The 27512-nt window shown below is 44.4% G+C and overlaps 2 protein-coding genes across 7 annotated transcripts in view; both read left to right on the plus strand.

The window, feature by feature from the left end:
• The first annotated feature begins 201 nt into the window (after positions 1 to 201).
• On the plus strand, positions 202 to 17895 carry slc39a14 (solute carrier family 39 member 14). 4 transcript variants are annotated; one of them, XM_027027753.3, is made up of 9 exons: positions 207 to 401; positions 5203 to 5473; positions 6714 to 6885; positions 9187 to 9356; positions 12298 to 12420; positions 14297 to 14479; positions 14780 to 15005; positions 15214 to 15398; positions 15911 to 17895. In XM_027027753.3, the coding sequence occupies exons 2-9, from the start codon at positions 5222 to 5224 to the stop codon at positions 16061 to 16063; spliced, it is 1464 nt and encodes a 487-aa protein (XP_026883554.1). In that variant the 5' UTR covers positions 207 to 401; positions 5203 to 5221; the 3' UTR covers positions 16064 to 17895. The 4 variants fall into 4 exon arrangements, with proteins under 4 accessions (XP_081571017.1, XP_026883554.1, XP_081571016.1 ...); XM_027027751.3 differs by lacking the exon at positions 9187 to 9356 and adding an exon at positions 10795 to 10964 and having other exon boundaries at positions 209 to 401; XM_081714891.1 differs by lacking the exons at positions 9187 to 9356; positions 15214 to 15398 and adding an exon at positions 10795 to 10964 and having other exon boundaries at positions 202 to 401; positions 15911 to 16052.
• Positions 17896 to 19368: 1473 nt separating this feature from the next.
• The window catches only part of susd2 (sushi domain containing 2), a 20637-nt gene continuing 12493 nt past the window's right edge, over positions 19369 to 27512 (plus strand). For 2 of the 3 annotated variants that reach the window (XM_081714893.1, XM_081714892.1), the window contains exons 1-12: positions 19369 to 19808; positions 19986 to 20178; positions 20812 to 20960; positions 21168 to 21335; positions 22179 to 22353; positions 22512 to 22713; positions 23006 to 23091; positions 24242 to 24510; positions 24925 to 25068; positions 25793 to 25951; positions 26398 to 26646; positions 27079 to 27357. In XM_081714893.1, the coding sequence (XP_081571019.1) occupies positions 19730 to 19808; positions 19986 to 20178; positions 20812 to 20960; positions 21168 to 21335; positions 22179 to 22353; positions 22512 to 22713; positions 23006 to 23091; positions 24242 to 24510; positions 24925 to 25068; positions 25793 to 25951; positions 26398 to 26646; positions 27079 to 27357 (2152 nt within the window). In that variant the 5' untranslated portion in view covers positions 19369 to 19729. The remainder of the gene's footprint in view (positions 19809 to 19985; positions 20179 to 20811; positions 20961 to 21167; positions 21336 to 22178; positions 22354 to 22511; positions 22714 to 23005; positions 23092 to 24241; positions 24511 to 24924; positions 25069 to 25792; positions 25952 to 26397; positions 26647 to 27078; positions 27358 to 27512) is intronic. The other variant, XM_081714894.1, reaches the window with a different exon arrangement.

A 27512-nucleotide genomic window follows, 5' to 3' on the forward strand; every position in this document is an offset into this window, starting at 1 on the left:
AATAATAATGCAGTTATGTTCGGGGAAAATGGATGCCCGAAGTTTCCACTGTCTCTGCACGTAGTCGGGGTTACCAATTAAAAGGCCTTTGAAAGATTTAACTAAAATAAACTCGTCCATCAATCTTCAATCAGACACTACAGCGCAGCCGGGAGCGACGCTGGTGAGCCGGCTGTACTTCCGAGGGGGCGGGGCTTAGCGTCGCCGCTTCATCTTAAAGAGCACTGCGCGTACCTGCGCACGCTGGTCTCTTGTGAATGGGATGGTGACTCGCTCAAAGAAGTCGAATATTTAAGACGAGTCACTTTGATCTTCAAACTGACGGGTTCATTAGCTAGATAGTTTACGGACCCGTTAAATATTTAAAATCACAAGCCGAAGCGACGGTCTGGTGTGACTTGGTAAGCATTCCGCTCTTTTCAAAAATAACCGTCCTGGTTAACTCCGTAGCTGGCTAGCGCTAACCGTTAACGGTCGCTTCCTGTGAGGATTGTTACTAGTTACTCTGAAAATATTTTTTAAAATAAATGCCCCGGCAACGACCTGCAGACATTTATATGACATAACATTTAGCTTGTCGGTGGAAATGCTCAGTCTCTAGTACTCGTGATTTCCATATGGTGGCTAGCTAGCTAGCCGACGTAGTTGGTTAGCTAGCTGGATGCTGAGCAGAAGAAATGAGGTGGATGTTGGAAAACATGAGCGAAGAGGTCCATATATGAGAGGACACTGGCTATGGTGGTGGGTCCCTTTATCTCATCTCACGTGGTGTGGGATGTGAATTTGGCTATCTTATTCAAGTTACACTCATTAGCTAGATATTGGCTGTTGTGCGCATCGTTGAAGGCTATCACTTTCTCCCTGATAAAGATTAGGACATAGCTGGATGACGCGATAGTTAATTAGCTAGTAATAACTAGTTATTTGGCGCATCCCCAATAAATGAATGTCGGTTGATAGCAGTCGGTAAGGGCATTGAATAGGTCGTTATTCTCCACCGTTAAAATTCATGAGAAGTTGGTTTTGGAAAAGACCAAGGTAGCATTGAAGTAATGAACTGGTGTGTCTAACATGAAATTATCGACGGTCTGATCGCTGTCTACGTCTCAAATTGGCTAGAAATTATATTAATGTTGGCATAGATTCGGAAGGATACTATTTTGTCTTCTTCATAAGCAAACTAGCTTGCTGTCCTAATATCATTACTGCTGTAATGCATTCCTCGTTTGGGCCTGCTTGTTTGGCTTGTCTAAAATTGGGCTCTAATATAGTAGTAGTCACTAGTAGTTGATCCTACATGTTTAGCTGTCTGTATAAGTGAGGGACTCACTGAAGTGAAGTTTCTGAGCTTTGTGGTAAAGGTACATTACCAGACTTGAGCCGGAGGGCAGACAGCGGTGTAGGTTAGGATCCCTCATCGTTACTACCACCACACCGTTTGGCGTAAATATGCTATTAAACGACATCATCTTGGGTCAAATTGATGACTTCTAGCATTATGTCTTCTACTTAAATGACGGGTTGGTTTGTTTAGTCACCGTGTTCTGCCTAGTTATTAAACCTTTGAACACTGAGGTTCTGCTGCCAAGTGTTCGGACTGTAAATGAAGGGCTTTTTCATATAGTCAAGACTGGCACATGTGGAAATCTGTTGTTCTTTGGCATTAGAGAACACCACATGTCTTTGGCATTAGAGACCACCAAATGCAAGTAAGTTTTAAACAAAACATGGCTTAAACTATATCCACATTTTTGCATTGTAAGTTAGTTTAAAATGTGATTTTTATTTTTCTGTTCTGATCTGATTGGCTTGCTGGTGGCAGCAAATATTGGACCACAGAGAAGGTCTGCTGGTGGACGTGGTTATGGCTCTCAAATTCCCAATAACCTCCCAAACAAGAGTGTCTGCTATTGGCTGCATGCCTTGCATGGTCAGACTGTTCCTACAGTAAACCTGATCTCAAATAACTTGTGACCTTCAGAGATAAGGTGGTCTGCTTGTGCAGACAGAGTCTGTAAGCTGTGTGTCATCTATAGCCAAGACTGTTTTTCGGCACAGAACTTGCTTACCAACATGTCCATGTCTTCCTGACATTCACTGTTGTTGTGGAGGATTTCTGTGTTGTCTTTCTTGACTCCATAGGCTCAAGTGTTAGTCAGTTATTTGGATTCCTGAAGGCTTTTGTTTTGAAGTGATTTTTTTTCTTTATGCTGTTATAAACCATGTTGCTGCCAGGGGTTGGGAAGAACTTGGAGGTTTAACCGGAAACAGTTATTCCGCTACCCCGCAGTTCTACTGGTGTCTGTTACAGAGATGGCGCTGATGCCTTGAACTCTACACCTTCCTCCGATTGTGGCCGCTGTCGTCATTCCTGCGTTTCCATATAAAATAAACCCCAGGGGCTCAAACCTTTGTACTGATGAAATAAACTGCTCTTATTGGGTTGTAGGGTTTTTTCAATTATTTTGCTATTTAATTTTATTATGTTGAATCCTCACCTTTCTACTTAGGTGATCAGGTTTAGGGTTCCAGTGTAACTCGAGCTGGTGTCTGTCCTCACATGTGCAGTGTAAGGGAAAATGCTTCTGAGAGGAAGAGCTGGGAGCCGGATACCTGTGTTTTCACTGCTAACACGCCATTAAACTCTGATGATTGCAGTTGATTTTTTTCAGATATTTCTTTATCTGAGAAATCTCAATGTGGTTGCAACCTCCTGTTAATACATAATAGTCAACCTTAGATGTAATACGGTACACCCACACAAATTTAACAAAGACTTGCTCACACACACAGCTTTTGCTAAACAGGAGACTGCTGCTCTTAGAATGAAAACTGCAAATTATGCCATGTAGATATGGAAATTAAATGCAGTGCCAACTTGGGTGCTCGAGGTTCAACTGGAGTTTATTAGCCTACATATGTTCATATAAGCGTAAGAAAGTAATGAACCTTTGATCACAGAAAGGTTTCAACATTTGTCACTGTACTGATTTGAAAGTTAAGCCTAGTCACCTTCAACCCTACTGACCACTTTTCCAATGGCTTGAAATGTAAAGTCTGTGTTTTGGGAACATTTTGTTTTATTTGTTTTGTTTGAGTAAGGCAGCAGTCCAGAGTTAAGAATGGTCCCCATCTTATCTCTGTAAACAGCACTCGGCCCCAATGAGAACTGGGAGCACATGCATTATGTTCATTACAAAGTATGTACTGCGTAGTTGTACACGTACACACACACTCACACGCATTATGATGAGGTGAGACTCGTAGATCCTGTTGGAGCAGTGCTGGGTGGGGCAGGTAGTGACACACCATCCTGGCACATGCACATGCACATGTGTCTCGAGGCTGCAGTGTACAGTTGGCTACAATTTATTTTGTATAGTGATGCTCACACACACGTTTATAAAAAATGTACATGTTGCTTACACAATCACAAATGGACAAGCGGACACATGGACATGGACCCCGGGTTTGATGTAATAGTGGCAATCTTCCCTGTGGCAGTTTGATGCATGTAGATCTGTCATGTCAACAAATCCCAAACACTCCCACGTAACAATGTTGGTGTTTTATTGTGTGCTAGCTAATCTCAGTCTCAGAGAGGAATACTGTGAGTGCTTAATTAACTTTACTGGACAGTCAATTCCTATGAATCTGTGGAATAATAAAGGGAAGGACTTAGAGGGTTCAGCCGTGTGTATGTAAGCTGTTTAGTCTCAAGCTCTTTCTCTCTTGCTCTCTCTCTCTCTCTCTCTTTTTTTTCTCTCTCTCTCTCTCTCTCTCTCTCTCTCTCTCTCTCTCTCTCTCTCTCTCGCTCTCTCTACCCCCCTCCACCCCCCGCCAGTGCACACCCCACTCTGAGACTGCTATCCCATTCTGTTCAGTCTTGCTGTTTCTCGAGGGCATCGTCTGCGCTCAGCCGAGAAGAAGACCAGCGAGAGGCTGGTGAAGTTTGAGGGTGGAGAGAGCAGCTTTGTCCCAAATCTAACAGCATCGCCTCCTCCCAAGGCCCTTAAAGTACTGCGTAGCCTACATTTAGTTTATTTAATTATGGTGAATATGCAACAGAATGTTCTGTCATGTCCTGGATTTGGTTGCTTGGTTGTTTCTTTGTTTGTTTTCCTTAATTGCAGTATGAAAGGGTTTTAACAACAAGACAAAAGTTGTCTGTTTCAGTGTTGATTTTTGGGATCATTCTTTACTGGTTGTTTCCTATTCTTGACATTAGGACTTTTTGTTGGGTTATTAATTTATTTTAATTGTTTTAGTAAATAGGAGTTCTCTCGCCTTTGTTAGTTCTTAGGTCCCAGGAACATTGTACTATGGTTGACTTCTGTGTGTTCTAAATGTATTACAGTTTATATGCCTCTTCAGTATGTGACTGTGGGTCAGAACCACTATTCTGATACCTTAAGTATCTACGTTTGCTTTGCCCACAACCCTGGGGTGTGTGTCTGTGTAAATACTGGGTGGAATTAGCCTCTCTACTCTTGTGAATGAGACCATTCAGAGTGCTAGTGAGTGTACTACATTTTCACAAAGCATCCCAGTGTGTGACTGCAGACCTGGGGTCAGATTTCCCGCCCCTCACTCTTTCTGTTATTCACTATAATCTGGGAAGTCCTACTGATCCACAAACAGCACTCCTGCTGTGAGATGTGTTTGGGATTACACACCCCGCTGCTGGGTGGAGGTGTGTAAGGGTTAAACAAAGAACGTTTTGTTTCTAAGGAACAGATCATGATACCAGCGTATTCAACATCTGTGATAAAGTCTGCAGCAGTTGGTCAATTTCATGATCATTTAAAGAGATTTGGGTATTTAAAGAGTCAAATGGACTCAAAACGTCACCAAGCCATGTTGTGATCGATTGGCAGGAACTGTGGATTTGGTAAAGATGTGAGCATGCTAGGTGGTAGTGCCCTGGAGACAGTTTACTCTTCCACATTAAATCTGTCCGTGTGCGTGCGTGTGTGTATACATTCAATCAGGCATTTACATATTCTTTAAATAAGAGAAGTCATTAACATTAAATATTGACTCTGCAGACTTGAGTCTCCTGGTGAGGGGTGTGGTGAAGATGCTCGTTCGACCGTTATACACTGTTGCCAGGAGGGAGCAGCAACATAACACAAGCTTGAACATGTTCTGCTTACACAGAGGAGATGATCCTTCTCTCTTTCTCTGGGTCCGTCTCCAAAGGTCATCCTTGGTCTGCGTCATGACCCAGAGGGCATCTGTTGGCTGCACCCATCTGACCTTGACCTTAGCTCTGACGCTGACACTAGGCCTGTTGCAGTGGCCTTTGGGAGAGGTCAGAGGTCAAGGGGAGCTTTCTGCCACGCTGGTCCTGCAGGACCTGCTGAGTCGTTATGGCGACAACGGTACCATCTCCATGCCACAGTTGCGGATGCTTCTTACACGCCTCAATGCCGAGAGGAGCAAGGAAAAGGACGTGGAGACCAACACCACGGTAAGAAACTGCTTGTTGCCCCAAAGCATGGTCACCAGCCCAGCTCCTGCATATGTCCTGTAGATGTCCTGCAGAAGTGCCTTCCAACCAAGTTTCCTTACAACATGTATTTAACAGACCCCTTCGGACAGCTCCCTCGTGAGTGATCGCCTACTGAGAAATTGTTAATATTTTTCATAAATTAAATTCCCTGTCCAAACTCACTGTCGTCTGCGGTAAGACAAAAAGCAAGACCGAGTCTTAAGCTAGTAACGGTCCAACCCAGTCGCGGTTTTACATTCAGATACCAGTGGAGTCGAGACACCACAGCAATTTTTAAAATAAAAAATATCTAGTGTACAATTACATGACTTCCTGTGTGCAGTCCTGTAGTGGGTGGTGCAGCTTCTGAAAACAGGGTCTTTGGAGAGCCAGCGTGGAGATGTGGAGCCATATGTGTGAATTTCTCACTGCTGCCCCCACAAACATGTCCGGGTCTTTTTAAAGTTCTTCTGTCTTCTTACTCAAGAACGTTTGTTGGAGACTGAGCTCCAGCTGCATGCTGTCAGAAGCCCATTTCTTGCCAAAGGCTCCACAGCACCCGAGGCTGTTCCACACTGCTCTCAGCTGGGGTGTCAGGGCACCTTCATGTCCCTGATAGGCCCTTCAGGCCCTGGCCGCATATCACGGCAGCAGCTCTGAGTGACCCAGCCATGGCCAGTGCTCTGCTGAATGCATCACAGCGCACAGACCGTGGGAGTGCTGTGCCTTCCCAGTGATGTCAGGGCACGTCAGTTTGGTTACGAGATATGATTTGTAGTTGTTGCTGTTACGTCTATCTCGACTTCCATCATTTTAACTGCTGATTTGCTACAAAGGCCGCTAAAACGTCCTGTTCTCCATCCTGTTGCCTTCAGGACGTCCTGTGTTTCTGTAATGAGATGTTTGTTGGAGGGATTGCTTTCAGAGCTGGAAAGGCCTTGCCTTGCATTCCAGAGCTGAGCTGCAGATTCAGTGCTCAGCAAACAGGTTCCAGTAAAGCGTTTTTTTTTGTTGGGTTTTTTTATAGCATGCCCACAGTACCTTCCTCTTTTTTACTGCACATTGTTTTCTCATAACAGCTTTAAAATTTCATGGAGACAATTCAAATATTTTGAATTGGTTTGTCAGTATTTTGGACAGTGAGGTTGATCTGAGGTCTCTCCAGTGTTCTAGTGCTAACTGTCTGTGTGTGTGTCTGTGTGTGTGTCTCTGTGTTCAGTGTCTGGCTGCAGGCACTCTGGCGGTTCACGGGCTGAGTGAGCAGTCCCGTTTGGACGGACCAGGTCTGCAGGAACTCTGTCCCACCATGTTGCATCAACTGGACTCCCGTGTGTGTCGGGCTGAACAGAACCAGCAGCCGGACCCCAGCGCCGGGCCGTCTGATGCAGAGGGTGAGGCACAATGGTCACAGCTAGACTTTGTCATGCTAAAAACTCCTGTCACGTAGGAATTCAGGGCTTTGGGTCCTCTCCCCCCAGGGTGCCAAATATCCACCTACTCATTCTGTGTCAAACCTGAAGGTTTTTATAGTTCAGTTTGTTCCTAATACTAAAGCAAGATGCGTGTAGGAATGTCTCTCACCTACACCTCAGGTGGGGTAAGACCGCCTCTCAATCTCTGTTCTGTGTCAAACTCCATGTTGCTTTAAACACGTGTGGTTTTATAGCCATTGTTCATTAATTAATAGTTTTTTCCCAACATAAATGCATGATGGTTAAAGAGTAAACTCCATGTTTCCTCTGAATATTTAATGACCATTGGTAGAATTTGGGGGGGGGGGGGGGGGTGTCTGTAATTTTTTATCTTTTTGTCAGGTGGCAGTTCACATTCACGGCGGGGCAGACTGCGTCCCCACAAAGTTCTGCGTCGCAACTAACCTTTGCTTTTGTTAGCAGGTGTCATGTGCTTTCTGTGAGCGTAGGGTGCTGGATGTAGCCAGTGACTGGCTGCTAGACTTGTGGTTCTGGAAGGTGCTTGGATGGTTCGGGGTGGATGTCCAACCCATGCGCCCCATGACCCCGCCCCCAGGACCCTGCCCTCCTTCCTGAGAGGGGAAGGCAGGGGAGAGTCTGTTTGTTTAGGGAACCTGTCAAGTCACACAGAACTACTGTGTTGTAGGCAAGAGTTATAAAAAGCGATGAGGGGAAAGGGGTGTGCGTGCGTGCTTGCGTGCGTGTGCGTGTGTGTGTGCAGGCAGTCTGTCCATTAGAATAGTCTGCCTTGTTTGTTTTGTTTTTGAAGAACCCCGCCCTGGGGAGTGAGGGTACGGGGTGGAGAGGTGTAACGTGGAAAGCGTGCGTTTGAGACGCTGTCGGAAATAAAGGATGGAAGGAAGAGAGAAAGTTGGAAGGCAAAGTGTAGGATGCAGAGTAGTGAACAGATATCGAGATTAAAACAAAGTAAGTAAAAAAAAAAACAGACAGACAGACAGCAAGCGACAGACAGTGTGCTTGAATTGGGTTGATGGGGCATAATGAATGGAAGGAGAGAAAGGTGACTACATAACTGATCCCAGTGCAGTGCTCCCTTATCTGTGTCTGTACTGATTGGGTTTTTTTATATGTACAGCACATCTTGATCTGGGTGTGGGGGACTCTGCAGTAAATGGGGTGTCACAGAGGGTTACTGGCCCAAACCGCACGTCCCCTGGGTCTCTTCACTAATGTTTCTCTCTTTTTTTAATTTAGATTTTATTTAGATTTTCAGTTGTGCAGAAATGAACATAAAATAGTAAAAGAGGTGGGAAGTGGTCGCGGCAGTGGTAGTAATAATAATAATAATAATAATGTTGTTGTTGTTGTTGTTGTTATTAATAGCAGTAGTAGTGTATAATGGTTAGAGATTGTGTTAATGGTTTAAGTTGTGCCACTCTCTCGTCACTATAGATGTTTAAAATGTTTCTGCTGTTTCTCTCTCCAAGTATGTGTAGACTGCAGAAGTCTGGCTCCATATTATTTGCACTGAACTTTAGCCCACTAGGAAGACTTGGTTTCACTTCTGTATGTGTGTGTGTGTGTGTGTGTGGGGGGGGGGGGGTTAATGCCAGCGGTGTTTTGTTTTTTTTGGTAAATGAATCCATGGGAGGTGTCAGTGAAGCTGTAGTTTATAACCTTTAATTAAGAGAGCAGAATAGTCAGTCATCCTCTCAGACTTCATATCTCTCACTCTCTCTCTCACTCACTCACTCACTCACTCACTCACTCACACACACACACACACACACCCCTCTCTCTGTGTGAGTGCAGGAGTGATAGAATGAGCATGGAGTGCTGGCAGGTGCAGGTGTAGCCAATACCCAAACTTGTGTTCTCCTGACACGCTTGTGGTTCATGTGAGTGTTGGGATGTGTGTGTACAAGCAACGTGTGGCAGGGTATGTGCAGTGTGGATGTTTGTTTGTGTGTGTGTGTGTGTGTGTGTGTGTGGTGTGGGGGTTGGAGGTGCTGAATGTGACTATAGTGAGTGTGTTTGCCCTCGTGTGTGTGTGTGTGTGTGTGTGTAGTGTTGGGGTTGGCTGTGCAGACGTGCAGAGTATGACTGTAGTCGTTGTGTTTGCCCTCACCTGTGTGTGTGTGTATCTGTGTGTATGTGTGTGTGTGTGTGTGTGTGTAGGCGGTGCTGAGTGTGACTGTAGTCAGTGTGTTTGCCCTCACCTCTGTGTGTGTGTGTGTGTGTGTGTGTGTGTGTGTGTAGTGTGGGGGTTGGCGGTGCTGAGTGTGACTGTAGTCAGTGTGTTTGCCCTCACCGGTGTGTGTGTCGTCCCACTGATGAGGAGCCACCTCATGCGCAAAGTTCTCATCTTTTTCATCGCTCTGTCCATCGGAACGCTCTTCTCCACTGCCGTCTTCCAGCTTCTGCCGGAGGTGCAGTATGCCCGCCCGCCAACACACACACACACGCGTACACACACAAACAAATACACCAGACAGTTAACAGTGAATCTACTAATATTGGTGGTATTGGCGTGTGTGGGCCCAGCTGTCTGTTCTGCTCTGTCTGGTTAGTGGCTGATCCACGGCTTGTGATCTCCCATTCCCTCTCGCTTTCCTCTTTCATGCCAGAATGGGTTCTTTTTCTGCTTTATTTTTGGTTTTGTTTTCATTTCTTGGAAGGCAGGGTGATGAAGCCACTATGATGGCATCTCTGCTGTGTGGGTGTCAGTGGCAGTAATGTTGTCATGTTGGCATATTTTTACTATAATTTTCTTTCTTTCCCCTTTAGAAACTCATCTTTTCTTTGTTGCTTTCTTTTTCGTGTATTATTTTTTTCTTTCTTATATTTTCTTTCTCATATTCTCCTACTTTCTTCTTTCCTTTTTGCTTTATTTCCTTTCTACACATCACCCGTAGCGATCAGAGAGCCCGAGTGCTTGGCTATCGCTGTGTTTTTGCATTGCTCCATGAGATCACGAGCTGCTTCAGAAAGTGTCTTAGGCTTCGCGTCCCTAAAGGGCTCAGCAATTTTTTAAATGTGGTCAAAGGTGAAAGGCCAGGTGGGTAGTAGTGTTGTTGTTGTTGTTGTTGTTGTTGTTGTTAGTCAGCTCAGCCCTGACGAGACTCAGCAATGTTGCACTGAAGTATTCATGAAGAAAAGGAGACTTCTTGAAGCTCCTCGTTAATGGAGTCAATGAGGGAGATAATGGCCTGTTTAAACTTCCTGTGCCCTGTGTGAGGCTCCAGAACCTGGTTCACCTCAGGGTGCTGGCCAAAGAAAGATGATGACAGATCAGTGTTTGTGCTGCAGTTCATTTGAGCTATAGCATGGCCCGAGGGGTATTTTCCTTGCCTGTCTGTTCTCGGGCAGTGAAAGGATGGGTTGTTGTGGAGCAAAGGATTGTGGAGGATACCCCCAGGAGGTGGTCTGAGATCCAGGCCTTGGTGGTCTTTGGGTGCGGAATGTCTCTTTGTTCTGTTGAGCCATTGTGATGTCACAGTAAGACTGATTCTGTCTTCTGTTCCTTTTCAATCGAAGCATGTCCTGTCTCAAGTCCTGTCTAATGATGGTTTTTCCCTAGCAGTGAAATTGAGCACAAAATCTACAATAAGTGGACTCCCCTCACTGAATCTGAAGGAGACTGAATCTGATGAAAAGACCATTGTCTCTGAGACTTGCACCATCTGCTTAAACTGATCATGCGCTCTCCACTGGTCTGTGGGATTGTGTTAACATAACATCCTGTCCCTCCCCTTCAGGGTACCAGTTTGGACTGTTCCTGTATCCAATTTTCCATCTTTCCACTTGAAATCTTCAAAGCCACTAATGATGTGCCCTCTCTCTCCTTCCTCCTGCTGCCGTGGCCAGTGTGGGGTTACGGGTTCCTGTGTGTAACGCTGATCTCACTGTGTTCGCTGCTGGGTGCCAGTGTGGTGCCCTTCATGAGGAAGACCTTTTACAAGCGCCTCCTCCTCTACTTCATAGCTCTGGCCATCGGCACACTCTATTCCAACGCCCTCTTCCAGCTCATTCCAGAGGTAAAGTGGGCCACTAATACCAAGCTAGAGCCATGCTAGACCCCACTGAATGCTGGACTAGAGCGAGACTAAACCCAGACTAAAGCCCACTGAACACCAGACTACAACTAGGCTAAACCCCACTGTCTCCGGACTAGACCCAGACTAGACCCCTCTCTCTCTCTGTTGACGATGTGTTAAGATTTCGAGCATTAAATGTCTGTAGTGCCATGACATGTTGAAAGTTGACTCTGAAAACAACTGTTCTGGTATGAAGCATTTACAAAATGCCAACTCGGGTGTTTTACAAAAAAAAGTCTCATCTTGACACCTGTTTTGTGTGAGTTGTTCTTTGAACTGTAAGGATAGTACGCACGTGTGTTGTGTTTCTGTTTACTTTCTGTCGATTTGTCCACAGGTCACTCAGCTGGCCATGGCTCTGTAGACATTTAAATGAAATGCTGAAATGCTCAGAATCTAAACCATGCACAGTGTGGCTTAAAGTCTGATTTTGATTGGTGTTGTGGGCTCTGACCCGGCGCGCGACCTCAGTAGCTCCTACACCGGCAGCACAGAAGCTCACCATGGTGATGTCATATACATCGCAAACCTCCACAATCACTCAAATTGATCATTCTCAATTTAAACCTCAATTTTCATCAGAATTACCCTGTTCTGATTTTTTTAATTTTCCTTGTGCTTTATCAAAAGGAAATCAAATGCTAATATGATTTAATCAAATTGCACAGTCTCAATTTGGAGTCCAATTCCTAATTAGTTATGTTCAATCAGAGGACGAGATTTAGTAGCCAGTGTAGCTGGCCGTGTTTAGTGGTCAGTCTCACTCTCATGGGGAGACCTGAGGGAGGGTGGAGCTGTGAGCATCCATGAACCAATCAGCTTCCTCTCACCTGCTCCTGGAGGTCTGAAGGTCGTAGTGACTTTTAACGACATGGACCAAACCCTTTTGATGAGTTGTCCATGTTGTGTAAACCTGCACTGTACATTCAGACCCAAGGGGAGGCGGATGGGTTAGGAGGTGATCTGAGGTTTGGCTCTGTCTTTTGTTTGTTAGTTTGTGTTTAAGATGTGGTTTGGCCTGCCTTTGGCTTCTGTTGGATTATCTAACTCTCATCTGTGTAATGCTTCAGCTGTATATATGATATACACTTAGCGTTATATGCCTAGGACTAGATACACAACTTGGTGCTTATGGGAGACCCTATCATATCCCGCTCAGTAACTCTGATTACAAACATCATACATCAAATTATTTGTAATTGTAGATATGTTTTAATAATTTTGTAAATGGACGATGTTTTCACAGGAAATTTGACTGTTTGTCTTTACATAGGCTTTTGGGTTTGACCCCATGGAGTCATACTACGTGTCCAAGTCTGCAGTGGTCTTCGGAGGTTTCTACCTCTTCTTCTTCACAGAAAAAATACTGAAGATGATCCTTAAGCCGAAGGGCGGGGTGAGACTTCATCTTGGGCCTGTACCGGTGAACTACAACCTGGATATGTTTGGTCACGGGGTGCACTAGCAGTCACCATGACAAAGACCTGGTTCAGGGTCAGGGTGAAACCTTGTTAGGATGACCTGACTAGGAGCAGTTGAAAATCGGCCAGTAAATATTGATTAGTGCATGCTTAAAACGCCGTCACCTGCTATAATCTTCCCTTCAGTCTGGGCTTCCAGTTAGCAGTAATGGTTCACTTTGTAAGTGTAAAAATATCTTCTCTCTCTAGTCTATAAGTCTTACAACAAAAATCTTCAGTAAAAGTGATCTATGTTTCTGAAATGCCTAAAACATAAAAAAAAAACACAGGCCTTTTGATATTAAAAATACAGACATATAGACATACATATTACAAATACAGGTATGAAACAAAAAAATTAAAATAAAGAATATCGAGTAAAATTTCAGAAAGACTTGAAATGATGAGTTTTATAACTTCAGAATTTATGAATAAGTTTAGTACATGAGGGTGTTTATCATTCAGAAAAGACTTTCTTAGATCAAGAGGAAAAGTTAGCATGGATCCTTTTTACTCTTCTGAACTCTTCTATTCTACTTAAAACAAGTAGAGATCGTTTATTTTGAAACAAAACAAAACCTAGAAAACAGGATTTGAAACTGAATTTTCGTAACTCTTTAGTTCTTCTGTGTTACAAATTGTGAATGACATTTGGTGTAGATGTCTCATTTTCTCATTGGATATAAAATTTCAATTGCATTAAAATTTTGGATTTTATTTTATAGTATACAACAGCAGTGAGTAACACCTCTGTGCAATATCACTTGAATGACAAAAGATTCAAAATGTATTTTCTCTTCTTAAAGATGAAACATACTTTAGAAGGATGAATGCAAAGGCAGGACCCAAAGTAGAAACTCAGTGCAGCAAAAGTGATTACACCTGTGATCACTGACACACAATTTAGAAAACCTGCGGTCACTGAAAGAACACTGAGGACACCTGTGATGCACACCTGTGTTGTCCAGTACACCTGTGATGTCCAGTTATCCTAATTGCATGAATATAGTTATAAAATAACCTGTGGACACCAGAACATTCTCTATTTTGGACCTACCCAGTCACGTAAGTGCTTGAGACTTGGCACAGGCAGTATCGATGCAAATCCGTTTCTGTGGCAGCTCAGAAAGTGAGAAGTGTATTGTGTGATGTCGCCCTCTATGGTTGCCGTCCAAGAAAAACTTTGCCAAAGAACATGGTAAAAAGCCTGATGAGTACTGGGAGCACATTCTTTGGTCAGATAAGACCGAGATAAACGTGTGAGGCTCAGATGGGGTCCAGTATGTGTGGTGTGAACCTCACCAGGGCTTACGCAGTGGAGCACGGAGCTGGGAATGTGGTGTAGGTGTTGGAGAGATGACCTTTACAGATGGCACCATGAATGTCTGGACATACCAAAACAATGAGTACTGACCATATGACTCCCAGTCTCCACAATGAAGAGGACCGAGTATGTCATCAAAAACGAAGATGGACTTGCAAAGTATTTAAAAAAAAATACGATTTAAATCTCAGTAATGAAAGGTGGACAGACTTCTGTTATGTGGAGGAACTCCACTATGCTGCCTGTACTTATAATATAGTAAATATATACTGTTATTCTTTCATTTCATGTAAGAGCAAATACCTTAATATTCAACTTAGATGTGCTGCATTTACTAAAAGGTGATACCATTTTGAGTCATCTGCCATTTAAGTGATGAAGCACAGGGTTGTACTCACAGTTGTTGTATCATGTCATATGCTGTCCTCTTGTGGACAACAAGGCACCAGCCTTTAAAAACAACACATTTTTCTGTCCTCCTCTGTCAGGGGGGACAGGGTCACAGCCATTTCACTGTGGAGCGCTATGGTAATGGGGACATGGAGGACGGTGTTATGGAGAAGCTGCAGAATGGAGAGAGTGGGGGAGGGGCGTCCTTACCCCGAACAGATGGAGAAATCAGAGGGGTCGCTGAGGATGACAAGATGCTGAGCACGGGACTGACGGTCCAGGTGAGAGGTTGATGAAGATCTGACTGTTGGCCAAGCGTCTGTTGGCCTGTGTTCCACAGCTGCTTACCACACAAAGCCTGTGTTTCTGAGCTCTGTTCACTGGCCTGCACATACACTGTTACCTCGACATGCTGTGGTGTAGATATCGTACTGAATGTTACGGGGTCTCTGACTCACATGACTTCAGGAACTGTTATTTCCAACTTTTGCCAAATCATTGAGCAGCATATTATAGTGTTGATGTGATTGAAAAGTATTTCTTTCTTTCTTTCCTCTCTCTCTTCACGTGTGTGTGTTTAGGACTCTCAGAGTTCTGGTGGTGGAGGCCGGGGTACAGGTGGGTGTTACTGGCTGAAGGGTCGTGCGTACTCTGACATCGGCACGCTGGCCTGGATGATCACCCTGAGTGATGGCCTCCATAACTTCATCGACGGCTTGGCTATCGGAGCCTCCTTCACCGCCTCTGTGTTCCAGGGCATCAGCACATCAGTGGCCATACTGTGTGAAGAGTTCCCCCATGAACTAGGTGAATATAACACACACTCACACACTCTCTAATTTTAATTAACAACTGTTTGCAGATCTTAATATTAGTGATGGTTGGGGGGGGGGGGAAATACATGGATTTTGATGTGATAAATGTAATCAAATGAAGTATGTTTGCACATGCAATGTTAGATGCTAATAAATAACTCTCTCTCTCTCTCTCTCTCTCTCTCTCTCTGTGTCTGCAGGTGATTTTGTCATCCTGCTGAATGCGGGCATGAGCATCCAACAAGCTCTCTTCTTTAACTTCCTCTCGGCCTGCTGCTGTTATCTGGGAATGGGCTTCGGCATTCTAGCTGGGAATCGCTTCTCTCCAAACTGGATCTTTGCACTGGCAGGAGGGATGTTTCTCTACATCGCCCTGGCAGACATGGTGAGGGTCTGCAGACTCTCTCACAGCTCTCCGTCATTCCTCATACCACATTCACTTACCCCAGCACTGTTTGCTGATCGGGTTTCACATGGCTACCAAGCCTTGGAAAGGCTAGGATGTGAAGTTAATGCTATTAAGATGGCCCGTGTGGCCTCAGAAACTCTGTGTGGCAGAATATTTAGCACATAGATGGTTCCATTCTCCAATAAATACCAGTAAATTCAAACACTGGGCTCATGTGGAAACAGTTTGTGTTTGTTTTGGTGGGTGGTCTTTTAGGATGTTCTTTCACAGTCTCATTGGTTCATTTGGCTTACACATTCTGTCAATGAACTTTCAAAAGCCAACTGGCAACAATGGAATGTTGGGGGATTGTTGGAGAATGTTGTGGGATTGTTGGAGGTTGGTTGGTTGGTTGGTTGGTGTGCTGTGAGCATTTAGTAGGGTTATACGTGGAGTATCGGCGTGTGTAACATCTTGGCTGTATCTCTGTACCTCTCTCTTATGTCCAGTTCCCTGAGATGAACGAGGTAAGCCGAGAAGAAGAGGAGGCCGGGGGGAGCGGCTCCTTCCTGACGTTTGTCATCCAGAACGCCGGGCTGCTGACCGGCTTTGCCATCATGCTGCTCTTGACCATCTACTCGGGACAGATCCAGCTTGGATAACGAGATTCCTGGGATTCACCCAGTCCTGGGCCTAAACCCAGAGACCACTACACTAGACTTAACTTTTCACCCCTCATCTTGAGGGTCTGTCCAAAGAGGCATGAGGGCAAGATTCACACCTTCTCTGAGGCTGACTGTGCAATTATAAACCAGCCCCCTTACATCAGCACAAGGAGAAGGGGGTGTGGCCTCTGGGAACCAGGTCTCGACCGGCCTGAACTCAAACCTGACTGAGCTGACAGAGATGCAATAGACAACTCAAATTGACGAATATGCATCAGTGCTTTCTCCGTGCACTGTACCATCTCCCTCTTTCTTCTTCTTTGTGTTTGGTCTCTGCTTTTGTTCCCGACTCTTCTCTGACCCTCCTGTGTTCATAGTAGCCTTGTCTTCAATCACCATGAAAGGACAGTTTAAATTGTTTGTTCTCAACTCCCACGGTCCTTCCACTTCACTGTATTCTCTTCAGAGCCACTGTTATGATAATATATGAGTCCCGAGTGCTACATCTAAAAGAATGGGAATCCACACTAACCCTCCTTCCAGGCAAGGTCGCCTCTGTCTGAAACCTGTCTCTGGAAGGCTTCTCAATCCTCATGGGTGTTGAAAGATATCCAGCCAGTGGTTTTTTGTTTGTTTGCACCTGAACCAGTCCATTGAGGGCTGTAGATTCATTAGGAACTCAGATTAACCAAAAATGTGAACTGAATTATGATCCACTGATGTGGACCCCAGAATTCCCGTTCCTTGCTATTCCATTATCTTAGTAGTGGATTGTTAGTTATAGCTGCTACTCACTAGAATGAACACAGGTAAAATTCAACAGCCCCTATTGTAATTTATTGGGTATTTTTTAACATCACTTCTGAGAAAACCTCTGTGCTATGTTAGCCCTTAGCCTAGCCTGGAAATGACAGTTTTCTCAAGCTGTGGCTTTTATCCCAAATGTCATTCCAGAACAGCTTTTTCATGTAGGTAAAAATAATTTTTTGTGTGTGTTTTGTACATGTCAAAGAATCAGAAATGGATCTACGAGACCAAATATGTGCCCTTGTTTTGCAGAGTCCCCTTATGACCATGGGCTTTTTTGTTGTTGTTTAGTTTTCTTGACTTTTTGCCCTCAGCTCCATAGTGTTTTTTGTCTGTATCTGTTCTCAGTCTTCCTCGGGAAGAATGGATCGTCTGGTTGTGTCCAGGACAGACGACCCCCGCGCCCCCAAGCTGCTGTCCTCATTAGCTTTTTAATAGGTGTTTTTCCCTACGGACAGCCATGAACACCGCCTTGACACTGTTCCCATGGAGACTTGTTATTTATTTCTCTTTATGTACCTCTGTGTGCATTATGACGTGACCACTGGTGAAGGTAATTATTGGACTGACAGTGACTAGATGAAGGAGAGTAACACTTGTATGAAGGTGATGAAACGTAATGCACATTCCTCTAAACTGGATGTAGATTGAATTTTGCCCTTCTGTGTAGAATACCAAATAAACCCAGAGGTAGTTAGAGGTAGTCACAGATGAGGAGCCTCCTCAGGTCCCTGTCTTGCCCCCGGCAGCCTGTTTGCCGTGTTGCATTTTCTGTGGTGTAGAACACCTGACCTCTGATCAGGGAGGGTTTGAGCTTTAGCTGACCAGCTGAGTAAGGTGTAATGACAGGACCAACGCAAACACCAGGGAGGACTAGACAGACGAATGGACGGACGTCATTTAAACATCATAAGTTAGAGCTGAAATCTAGTTGATACTTAACGGTTTCTGCCTTTGTTCCCTTTAAACTGGGTTTGTTGGGACGCTGTGTGGTGTATGTCCATTAAACATCTTGCACTCTGGTCTTTTTTTTCTGTCTCACGTTCTTTGTTCACTTCCATCACGTGGCTTTCTGAACCTTGGAGACATGCATTAGTTCTTAGTAAACTCAACATGCAGTTCAGAATAACACCACAAGATGGGAGAAGAGATTTATTAAATCAAACAAGCCACAGAGGAGCCATCACGCATACACACAAATCTGTATTTTAGTGTTTCAAATGTATTTGCATTTTGAATCAAGATGTGTTTTTTTTTGTTTGTTTGTTTTTGTTTTTTAACATTTTTAAATTTTCTTTTGAAAATGCCTATTTTTAAGAAAAGCTGGAGGAAACCGAATGACCTTTACTACAGCGTTTAAACGCTTTGTGCATGTGTCTGTCCTGTTTAGTTTTTAACCAATGGTGCACTGTATCTTGTTCCTGGAGGCATCATTTAAACTTTATGGGAGAATCCCAGGCGTATTCCATGTATTATCATCGTTGTTTGATCTATAATAGGACATTAACATAAAAAGAAAAAATTGCTTGTGTGTAGTAGGTTGTGTGATAAATGAAAGTGGTGTTGAAGAGAAGTTTTGCTCTTCTCTGCAGTTGCCCAGGGTTTGTGTTTGTCATCCTCCAGGCAAAATATGTGGATGTTAGTCTCTAAACTCCCATTTTGTTGTGAGTTCTGGAGTATGGAATACAAAAATATCTGGCCTGATGAGTGATTTCTTCACAGTGTTTATTTGAAAACTGAAGCCAGTGAAATGTTTAATTATGATCAAGGACATGTTGCACTATGGACCAGCTTTGTTGGGTGACTTTTGAGAAATGCAATTTTGCTTGTACTTTCGATACTTAATCTGTGCAGTCAATCATATTTATACAGTTTTGAATTTTTTCCTTCAGGGAAAACATGCAACGTTGATTTTTAACCATCAGTTGGTTTATTTTATTCAGTTCTATAGTAATTAAACCTACAGGCAGGCCTGACTGCTTCAAACTTTCATAACTAATGTATTGTAATGTGCTTGATCACTTGGCAGATATCAATAGCCATCTGTTAATTATGATGAGGAAGGCTGTAGTTGGCAGTCATATTCATGTATTAAGACATTTTTTAATTGAATGATCCAGTACTATATTAGATCCAGTTCTGAGCATCATTTTTGTATCGTAGTTGAGACTGTGGTATTTAAGACAACATATAGTTTTGATAATTCAACCTATTTAATTGTGACTCTGTGGGGGTGTGGGTATTTTTAGAAGAGCCTGCCTTTCTAAAAGTAGAAACGTTCATCTCTTGTTTGAGTTGTTTTACTGCCCATGTATAAACATTTTTCTTTGGGAACTTTGTTACATAAATGTTTGTCTGCTTACACATGTGTCCTGCCCTTTGCAATCGAATTCCTGAACACAATATTTGACGTCATATTACCCGTAATAAACCTCCGTTTGAGTTTACCGATCACGCTAGTGAAGGACTTTAATTTTGAAACGACTTGCCCGTCATGCCGATTAAATTATGTCGTGGGATTCCTTCAACTTTCACGCGAACTATATTGAATGTGATATATTGCTTTTATATATTATATTCAGCGCGATAATTAGTCCGGCATATGTTTTTGCCAGACGCATGTACTTAATACTGCTGTTAAGTCGGCATTTTTCGGTAGTGCAATGCAGTGACTTTTGTCTTTGTAAATTGCACGCGCTTAACGGTTAAAGAGTAACGAACCTTCCATATCCTCGAGCCCATTACACGTGTTATCGCAAGGACCTTTGTCACAATGTCAGGACTGAATTATTAATTCGCGATTGTGGACGGACAGTCTACTAAAAAGTAAAGTCCTTGAAGTCGGTTGTTGTCAGGATGTTGCGCTACTGCCCCAGCAGACTTCTCCGCTCATTAGTAACACTGATGTGCGTTCATCTGCTCTCAGAAACGAATGGTGAGTCAGTGGAACGACCCGTGAACACAAATACCGCACTCATTCCAGGCTTTTTGCTATTAAAAATTGCTTTTTAATTAATTTGAAATGATTAAGTTGACCGCATATATGAATTTAAATCCCTTGCAATATCTTCCTGGTTAAATATTAGTGAAACGTCCACTGTTTATTCTCCAGCTGACTCTTGTGAAGGACATTGCGGTGAGAAAGTGACATGTTCCTGTCACCCGACACGCGAACGTTTGCCGGATTGTGGAGGTGTTAAGCAGTTTTGCGCGGACTTGTCCCCGCACTCCGGATCTCTTCTCGGAGGCGCGGACTTCAGAATTCTCAATTCAGCATTAGACATGAACGTGAATCTCACGTGCAGGTAGGACGGTCGCGTGCTCTGGGTTTCCGTGGATCAGTGTGAGTGACATCCACAGCTTTACTGAGCAGGTCATGTGCACTTAGCGCATCAGTCTGGATTAGGAATGTGCTATGCTTGTGCACATTTCACCCAGATTGCGACCTAATATGTTGTGTTAAAATGCAAAGTTCTAGAATATAACCTCAAATCTATTCACTGCGGTTATACAAACTAACAAATATACTTCAGTGGAATCTCCTTTAATGAAGGGTCTAGTTCAGTGTTTTTCTGCCACCACCACCTTTAAATCTGTCTGTGGGCAAAGTGTCAGTCTCCATGCTTAGAATCCTGCACTGGGTTCGGAATGAACAGATTAACTGGCCGAATCAGAGCGAGACCATGTTATAGTCCCCGATCTCAGTCCTCAAAAGACCCTCAGATGAACTCACAAAGTTTGTTGATTCCTATCCTGTTTAATTGCCTTGTTATTAAACAACACAACAATATTGATAGCTAGAATAATAAAATCGGTTTATCCTTCAACAGATCCATTCTGAATTTTTAGATGGAGTGAAGGAACAGTGGAAAGATTAAAGGAAGAACCTCGTTTGTTGGTTGACTGTCAGTTTGCCAACAAATTGCTGTCCTCTGCAGGTTTAAATCGGACACAGTGACACGGGGCTACGTGGACACAGGCGGTGTGGGTCACTGTGTGTCTCCCATGCTGTTTGAGACCGGCTGGATTCCATTTGATGTCTCCACAGATGGAGTAACCTACAGCATGGCAGGGAGTTGGCTCTCAGGTGAGGTGTCCGAGACCACGCCCACGGCCCCTCACCTCCTCTTATATAAGTGTGCACTGAGAAGGACTTTTATTTTAGCAGCTCCACTTTGTTTTATCTTTTGCAGAGGGGAGATTTTTCCTAAATCGTGTTCAGTGTTGAATGTATTTATTCATTTTCTCCTTATTCATGTCTGTTGTAAGCATGTGATTTTGTCATATTGATCAGTGCACCACAGCAAGCTGGCGGAGGAGTTTAAGGTCTCCCTGGTCAACGAGACGAAGTGGCAGTATTACGGCACACAGGACGTGGGTGGGGCTTTAGAGATGGTGTGGAACGCTTCACTAATAAATGCCAAGAGAGTTAACGTAGAACTGTGGGGCTACCAGGAGACAGGTGAGAAGATCAGAACTGAGATAGAAGTGCACTGAACCCAAGAGAAAAGCTCTAAAACACTACCGTGGTTTCAAAATGGAGGCGCTTCATGTTCTGTGCATAGATACAAGTGCCCTTATCTAAACACTACTCATCAACTAATTCTCAAGGCTTTTTCTCATATTGCTGGGTGCAGGTGGTACCCTGAGGTGAACAGAGCATGATGCTCTCAGGACTGGGGGATTACACACAGAACCAATAATCCTACAGATTAAAAGTCATTACATATGCTAATGTTTAAGACACATTTAGTGGTTCAAACTGGCTTTCCCAGCACTGTGTGTTAGAATGACCTCAAACTTTTGTGTTTAAAAAAAAAAAGGGTGTTTAATTTATTCTTGGGGAATGGAGGGTAAATCCAGGAAGGCAGAGTGGAAGCTACGAACCGAACGTGCACATACACACAGTCAGAGAGAACGCTAGCGGAGCAGGGAGCCTGGGACTCAGGATGTATGTCTGAAAAGCCCAGACCTGTAAAATATATAAAAATAATAAAGAAAGAAATATGTTTATTAAAAGTTATTCCATTTATCATCGTGTCTGCACTATTTCAGAAAGATTCTGTGTTTGGAATCATATTAGTATCTGATTTCCTATATTGGCAGATTGATTAGTGCACCAGACTAAGCTGAAGTAAACTTGGCATTGATCCAAACCGCAGGCGTCGGTGGTGCAGACGTTGTGTGTCTGTCTGCGTCAGACTTGAGTCAGTAGCACCAGTAGTTTTCATGTTGGTGTCACAGTAACTGGTTGATGGTGACGGAGTGTTTTGGGGCCACCGCTGGGCTCATCTTCCTCTACCAGGCATGCCGTACTCCGACACCTGGCAGGCGGACTGGAGGTATCTTTACTCCGTGGGAAGGGATGTGCCTAATAGCGGGAGCTTCAGGTTTGTGCCTGAGCTGTTGCAGACGCCGAGGTCTGACTGGGATGTTGGCAGCATACGCGTTTGCCCCAGCACTGAGCCTGACGGAGCCCGGTGAGAGCACACAGAGTGCAACCCAGTGTCACATGTCCTTCATCTGTCCTTCATCTCTACTGGGCATTTAAAAATGCTCATGTGATATCATATACTCACAGAAATCACTCAGTGTTGATTGATAGTTCACAGTGGTGTGTGTGTGCGTGCACATGCAGGAATGTGAACGCCCTGTGGAGTGGTGCCCATGCCCTGGCCTACAACCTGGATGAGGCCTTCCGGAAAGACCCTGCAGCCTGGGCCCTGGAAAAATGTCTGCGGTGGGATCAGGAAGAAAAGCGGATCGCCAGCTTCCTGTCGGAGATCACAGACTGCCCCTGCACACTGGCGCAGGCCCGAGCTGACACCGGCAGGTTCCACGTGAGTCCAAGCCGCACTCAGAGTGCTGAAACAGGTGTGTAGGTTAGTCTTAACCTACAGGTTAGTCTAGTCTCAGCTAGAGGAGGTACATCTGACCAGGTGCATGGGGTAACAGCTGTAATATTTGAGTGATAGAATGAATATTTAAATATTTCAAGCTGATACTTTAACTGGAATATTGATTACAAATCCGAAGTGCTGGAGTTCATTACAAGCTCTTACAGCTGAACAAGCATAGTGACTGTCCACATGTTTGTGTTGTGTGTTTGTGTGTTGTGTGGTGATGCTTTAGACCGACTATGGCTGTGACATTGAGAAAGGCAGTGTGTGTACATATCACCCAGGAGCAGTTCACTGTGTCAGAGCCATCCAGGCCAGGTGACACACACACACACACACTCACACTCTCTCACACACACACACACACACACACACTCTCACACACACACACACACTCACACTCACACACTCACACTCTCACTCACACACTCACACTCTCACACACACACTCACACTCTCACACACACATTCACACTCTCACACACACACACACACACACATTCACACTCACACACACACACACACACACACACACACACACACACACACAGACTGTAATGCTGTAACGAAATCGACAGACAGGACAGTGTACACGAACACCAGGAGAACACATCACAGGAACAAACAAAATGATGGGCTAATCAGGGTGAGGATGAGCACTAGATAAATAAGGGAACACAACGAAGCATGAAACAAGTATAAACAGGCCAGAAGAACAAGGAAGGGGAGTACACAGAACTGGGCTACTTAACGAGGGAAACAACAGCCAGGACTAAAATACAGGAAACAGATTTAAAAGTGAAACCAAACAACACTTGCATAACTGAACAAGGGGATTGAAACCTAAAAGGGAGCAAAGCGTTGAGGAAGGAGACTACAGCGGCCAGGAGAACAGAATAAACTTCACGAACATGAACTGGGAGGGCAATACAGACAGAGAGGGCAACGTAAACTGGAGTACTGATAGAATGGAACTAAAGAGATATAACTAAACAACGGGAGAAAGATGAGTGTAAACAGAAAGAGTAACTTGGGATGGAGAGAACAAGTACAGCGTAACCAGAAGTGAGCGAGTCAGAAAATGGGGTAGACAAATTCAGACAATGACCAGCAAACATGAAAGGCGAGGAACAAGGTTTAAATGGACCACAACTGAGGACAAATGGAACAGCTGGAGGTAAAGGGGCGGAGACAGGGAACCATGGAAACAGACGAAAGCTGGAAAACACGGGAAACGGGAGACGCTCCGGTCTGTGAGCGTGACGGAGACACACACACAAACACACACACACAAACACACACACACACAAATGCCATGTTGCCACTGTTGGGTCCCTGAGCAAGACCCTTAACCCTCAATTACTCAAACTGAACTCTGTCTTAATTGTAGCGTCAGATAAATAACTGGTTGTAACTGGTGTATAGAGAGGGCTTCTTCTCACAGCTCTGAGTTGTGTTTCTCCTGAAGCCCTGAGTATGGAGCTGGTCAGCAGTGTTGCTATGACCACACTGGGGCTCAGGTCCTCACCGGGGACTCCATCGGCGGAAGTACCCCCGACCGAGGGCACGACTGGGGAGCGCCGCCCTATAGAAGTCCCCCAAGGGTTCCGGGATTCTCCCACTGGAAGTATGACGTGATCACGTTCTACTACTGCTGTCTGTGGTCAGACAACTGCGACTACTACTTCAACCATCGACCCTCCAGCGACTGCAGGACGTACAAGCCTCCGAAATCTGGTGAGGTCCTGACACCCTCCCACTCCGGGCTGGACCAGGCCGGGCCTGACACAATACCTGATTTACTGTCACCCCAAACCCTTACAGAAGACAATCAGACATTTGGCTGGTTTGACTGGTTTAACTGGGAGAACTATAGCAGTATGCATACAGCTTGCACTGCTGAGGCACATAGCTTTTCTGCGTTCATATGTGGACGTTATTTTAAAGGCGCATTCTACCTACACTTACATGGATGACTAATGACGAGGTATAGACATATAAAACCATTAATTAATAAAAGAAAGACAACGTGATTCCTAAATGATTTTAACTATTTAATAGCACCGTTTCTGTATCACCTTCGTACTGGTATTGGCACGGTGACGCTAGAACTGGCACTCCGGCGTGATCCGTTCTATGTTTCTGTTGCAGCCTCCGTGCTTGGTGACCCCCACTTCCTCACATTTGACGGGGTGACGTACACCTTTAACGGGAAAGGTGAATATCTTCTGCTCCACTCGCTGACCCACGAGCTCACCGTGCAAGGCAGGACAGAACCCATGACGTCAGAGAACGGTAACGTGACCACGTATTTCACACGTTCACCACAAGTCCTGATCTCTGACCACAAGTCCTGAGCATTTGAGCTTCAAATGATGTTGGATATGGTTATATGGCTGTTCCTAGATCAGGTATCCGGTGCATCAGAAACTTGATCCATTTAGCTTTGGGCTTTTACGTTGAAGTAGCCAAACACTTCAACCAACCTTGCAGCCTAGCTATTCATATTAATGTCATATAGAAGCACTTTTACTGTTGTCACATATGTGTTCAAGTGGTTTTTGGTCATAGAATCATTTATTTAATAATAATATAGTTCATTATTTAAATGACAATATTTTTTTTTTTGAAGCTTGTTAATGGTCTCAAACAGGTGTTTGAATTAATCCAAACAATACAAAGGTATCTGCACAGTCAACATCTCTGCATAAGACCACACTTTCTGGGTTCCTCTGGTTTCCTCATCAACATTAGTGCAAATTGTGTACAAATTGAACGGTACAGTTAACGTCTAAAATGAGTGGAAATGAGCACCAAACTTTCACTGCCTACTGTGGAGGTGATATCCAGACCTTCAGTCGCCATGGCGACACCCCCAACTCTAAACCTAGGGCTCATCAAAAAATTTTCCCCATTAGTAAATACAACATTGTGGCGACTTTCTTGTGTGCTTATATTTCTTGAAGTATCATAACTTAATCATAAAGCATCATAATGAGCACGGCGCTTCCCCTTTAAGGATCTGTTATTATGGCGACCCGCCTCTCCTCGGTGGCTATGAGGGAGAATGGCTCTGATGTCATCGAGGTGCGCCTCTCTGATAGGCCGACTCACCTGCAGGTGCTGCTTAACCAGAAGGTGCTTAGCTTCTCTGAACAGAGCTGGATGGACCTGAAAGGTAAAGTCTTATCAAGTTTATCCAAACCTGAGCAAGAGTTCATTTGTTGGTTAAGAAATTGGTTTTTGCTGTTCTTTGTTTTTAGTCATTCTATGTTTGATTAATGGATAATTGATGCATAAAAAGTCTATCATTTTGCAGAATAGACTACAGTTGTTTTGATTATAGTAATAAACATATTCTGCCTCATTTCCAAAATTGATCTCATCTTTCAGCCTAAAGTGAGATCACAACTGTCTTCTTTATTTTATTAAATGTAGCCCAATACTTTCATCTCCACACATTTTAAAAAGTCAACAAATTTATGAAACAGCAATAACAGCCAGATAACGGGTACCTGCCTTCAGTTAATAGTGATTAGACCTAATGGGAATGGTTTTGTATTAGTCATGTACTTCCTCCATGGAAACAGATAAAATGCAGAATGTGTTTCATACCTCTTCTAGGTGCATTCGTTTTCTCATCAGATCCTCAGAATGTGACAGTGATGTTCCCATCGGGAGCAGGGGTCGAGGTCAGGGGCAGAGCGGAGGTCATGACCCTCACTGTCTTACTGCCCCAGGAGTTTAAGCACCACACACAGGGTCTGCTGGGTAACATGAATGATGACCCCGATGATGATTTGACCTCCAGAGATGGGGAGGTCACTTTCGCCAACAGCACTGCCCAGGACATTTTCACCTATGGGGCACGATGTGAGTCACAGTCAGAGAGTCACTGTGTACGCCGCAGCACGGCTCTGGTTAGCTAATATTAGCTTGATGCTGTTTTCTGTGAGGGACAACCGGTCAGCAGCCGAGATCCGCTCTGTTGCCCTCCGCTATCCGCTCTTCACTTCACTGTCTGCAGCTCTCCTTCATGAAGAATGATGTCACAGATGCACCTGCGCTGTGTTTTTGTGCCCCTCTGCTCGTGAGGATGAAGCCCCATTTAATTTTCATGGGCCAGACTTCATTGCGGATCTTCTGTAAAGAAATGCAGAGAAAGGCTATAGGTTAGCAAAGACGCGGACCATGATGAACCTTGCAGTGAAACACTCAGATCAGTTATGACTGACGTGGAGTTCTTTTCCTGTTATCTTCAGGGGCCTCATGGGGACTAACCTGTCTGAACTCTCTTTCTTCCAGGGGCCATTACCAATGAAATCTCCCTGTTCACCTATGACTCTGAGTTCCTCCTGAACGAGTACTACTTTGCTCCAAAGCACGATCCCACCTTCATCCCAAACTTCTCTGTGGGCAAAGATCCATCCGACCCGCTCCTGGAGCCTGTGTTGAAGATGTGTTCCGGAGTGGGAGCATCAATCTGTAAATACGACGCGCTAAGCACGCGATCTCTGGAGATGGGCAACATGACTCTGCTCTCACTCCGGAGCCATGCGGCCAGCGTTCAGGATCTCAGGCCGGGTAGGTATCCTTCAAAGAGCGCAGGAACATTCTAGAATGGCCCGTTGGAACTGAGCTGCAAGTAGAACCTTAGAGTGGCTCACGCATGGAACATTTCAGAACATCATTTATGACCTCACCCTTCTTCTCTCGAGGATTACATTTCAAGATTTCTA

The sequence above is a fragment of the Electrophorus electricus genome, chromosome 5 (assembly GCF_041902795.1).
Source record: "Electrophorus electricus isolate QZ-2024a chromosome 5, ASM4190279v1, whole genome shotgun sequence".
Classification (NCBI taxonomy): Eukaryota; Metazoa; Chordata; class Actinopteri; order Gymnotiformes; family Gymnotidae; genus Electrophorus; species Electrophorus electricus.

Excerpts from the sequence above, each read along its gene's own strand:
- slc39a14 (XM_027027753.3), top strand. The coding sequence starts at position 5,222 with ATGACCCAGAGGGCATCTGTTGGCTGCACCCATCTGACCTTGACCTTA. Across the intron at positions 5,474-6,713 it reads ACGTGGAGACCAACACCACG|TGTCTGGCTGCAGGCACTCT; the intron begins GTAAGAAACTGC and ends CTCTGTGTTCAG. Across the intron at positions 15,399-15,910 it reads ACATCGCCCTGGCAGACATG|TTCCCTGAGATGAACGAGGT; the intron begins GTGAGGGTCTGC and ends TCTTATGTCCAG.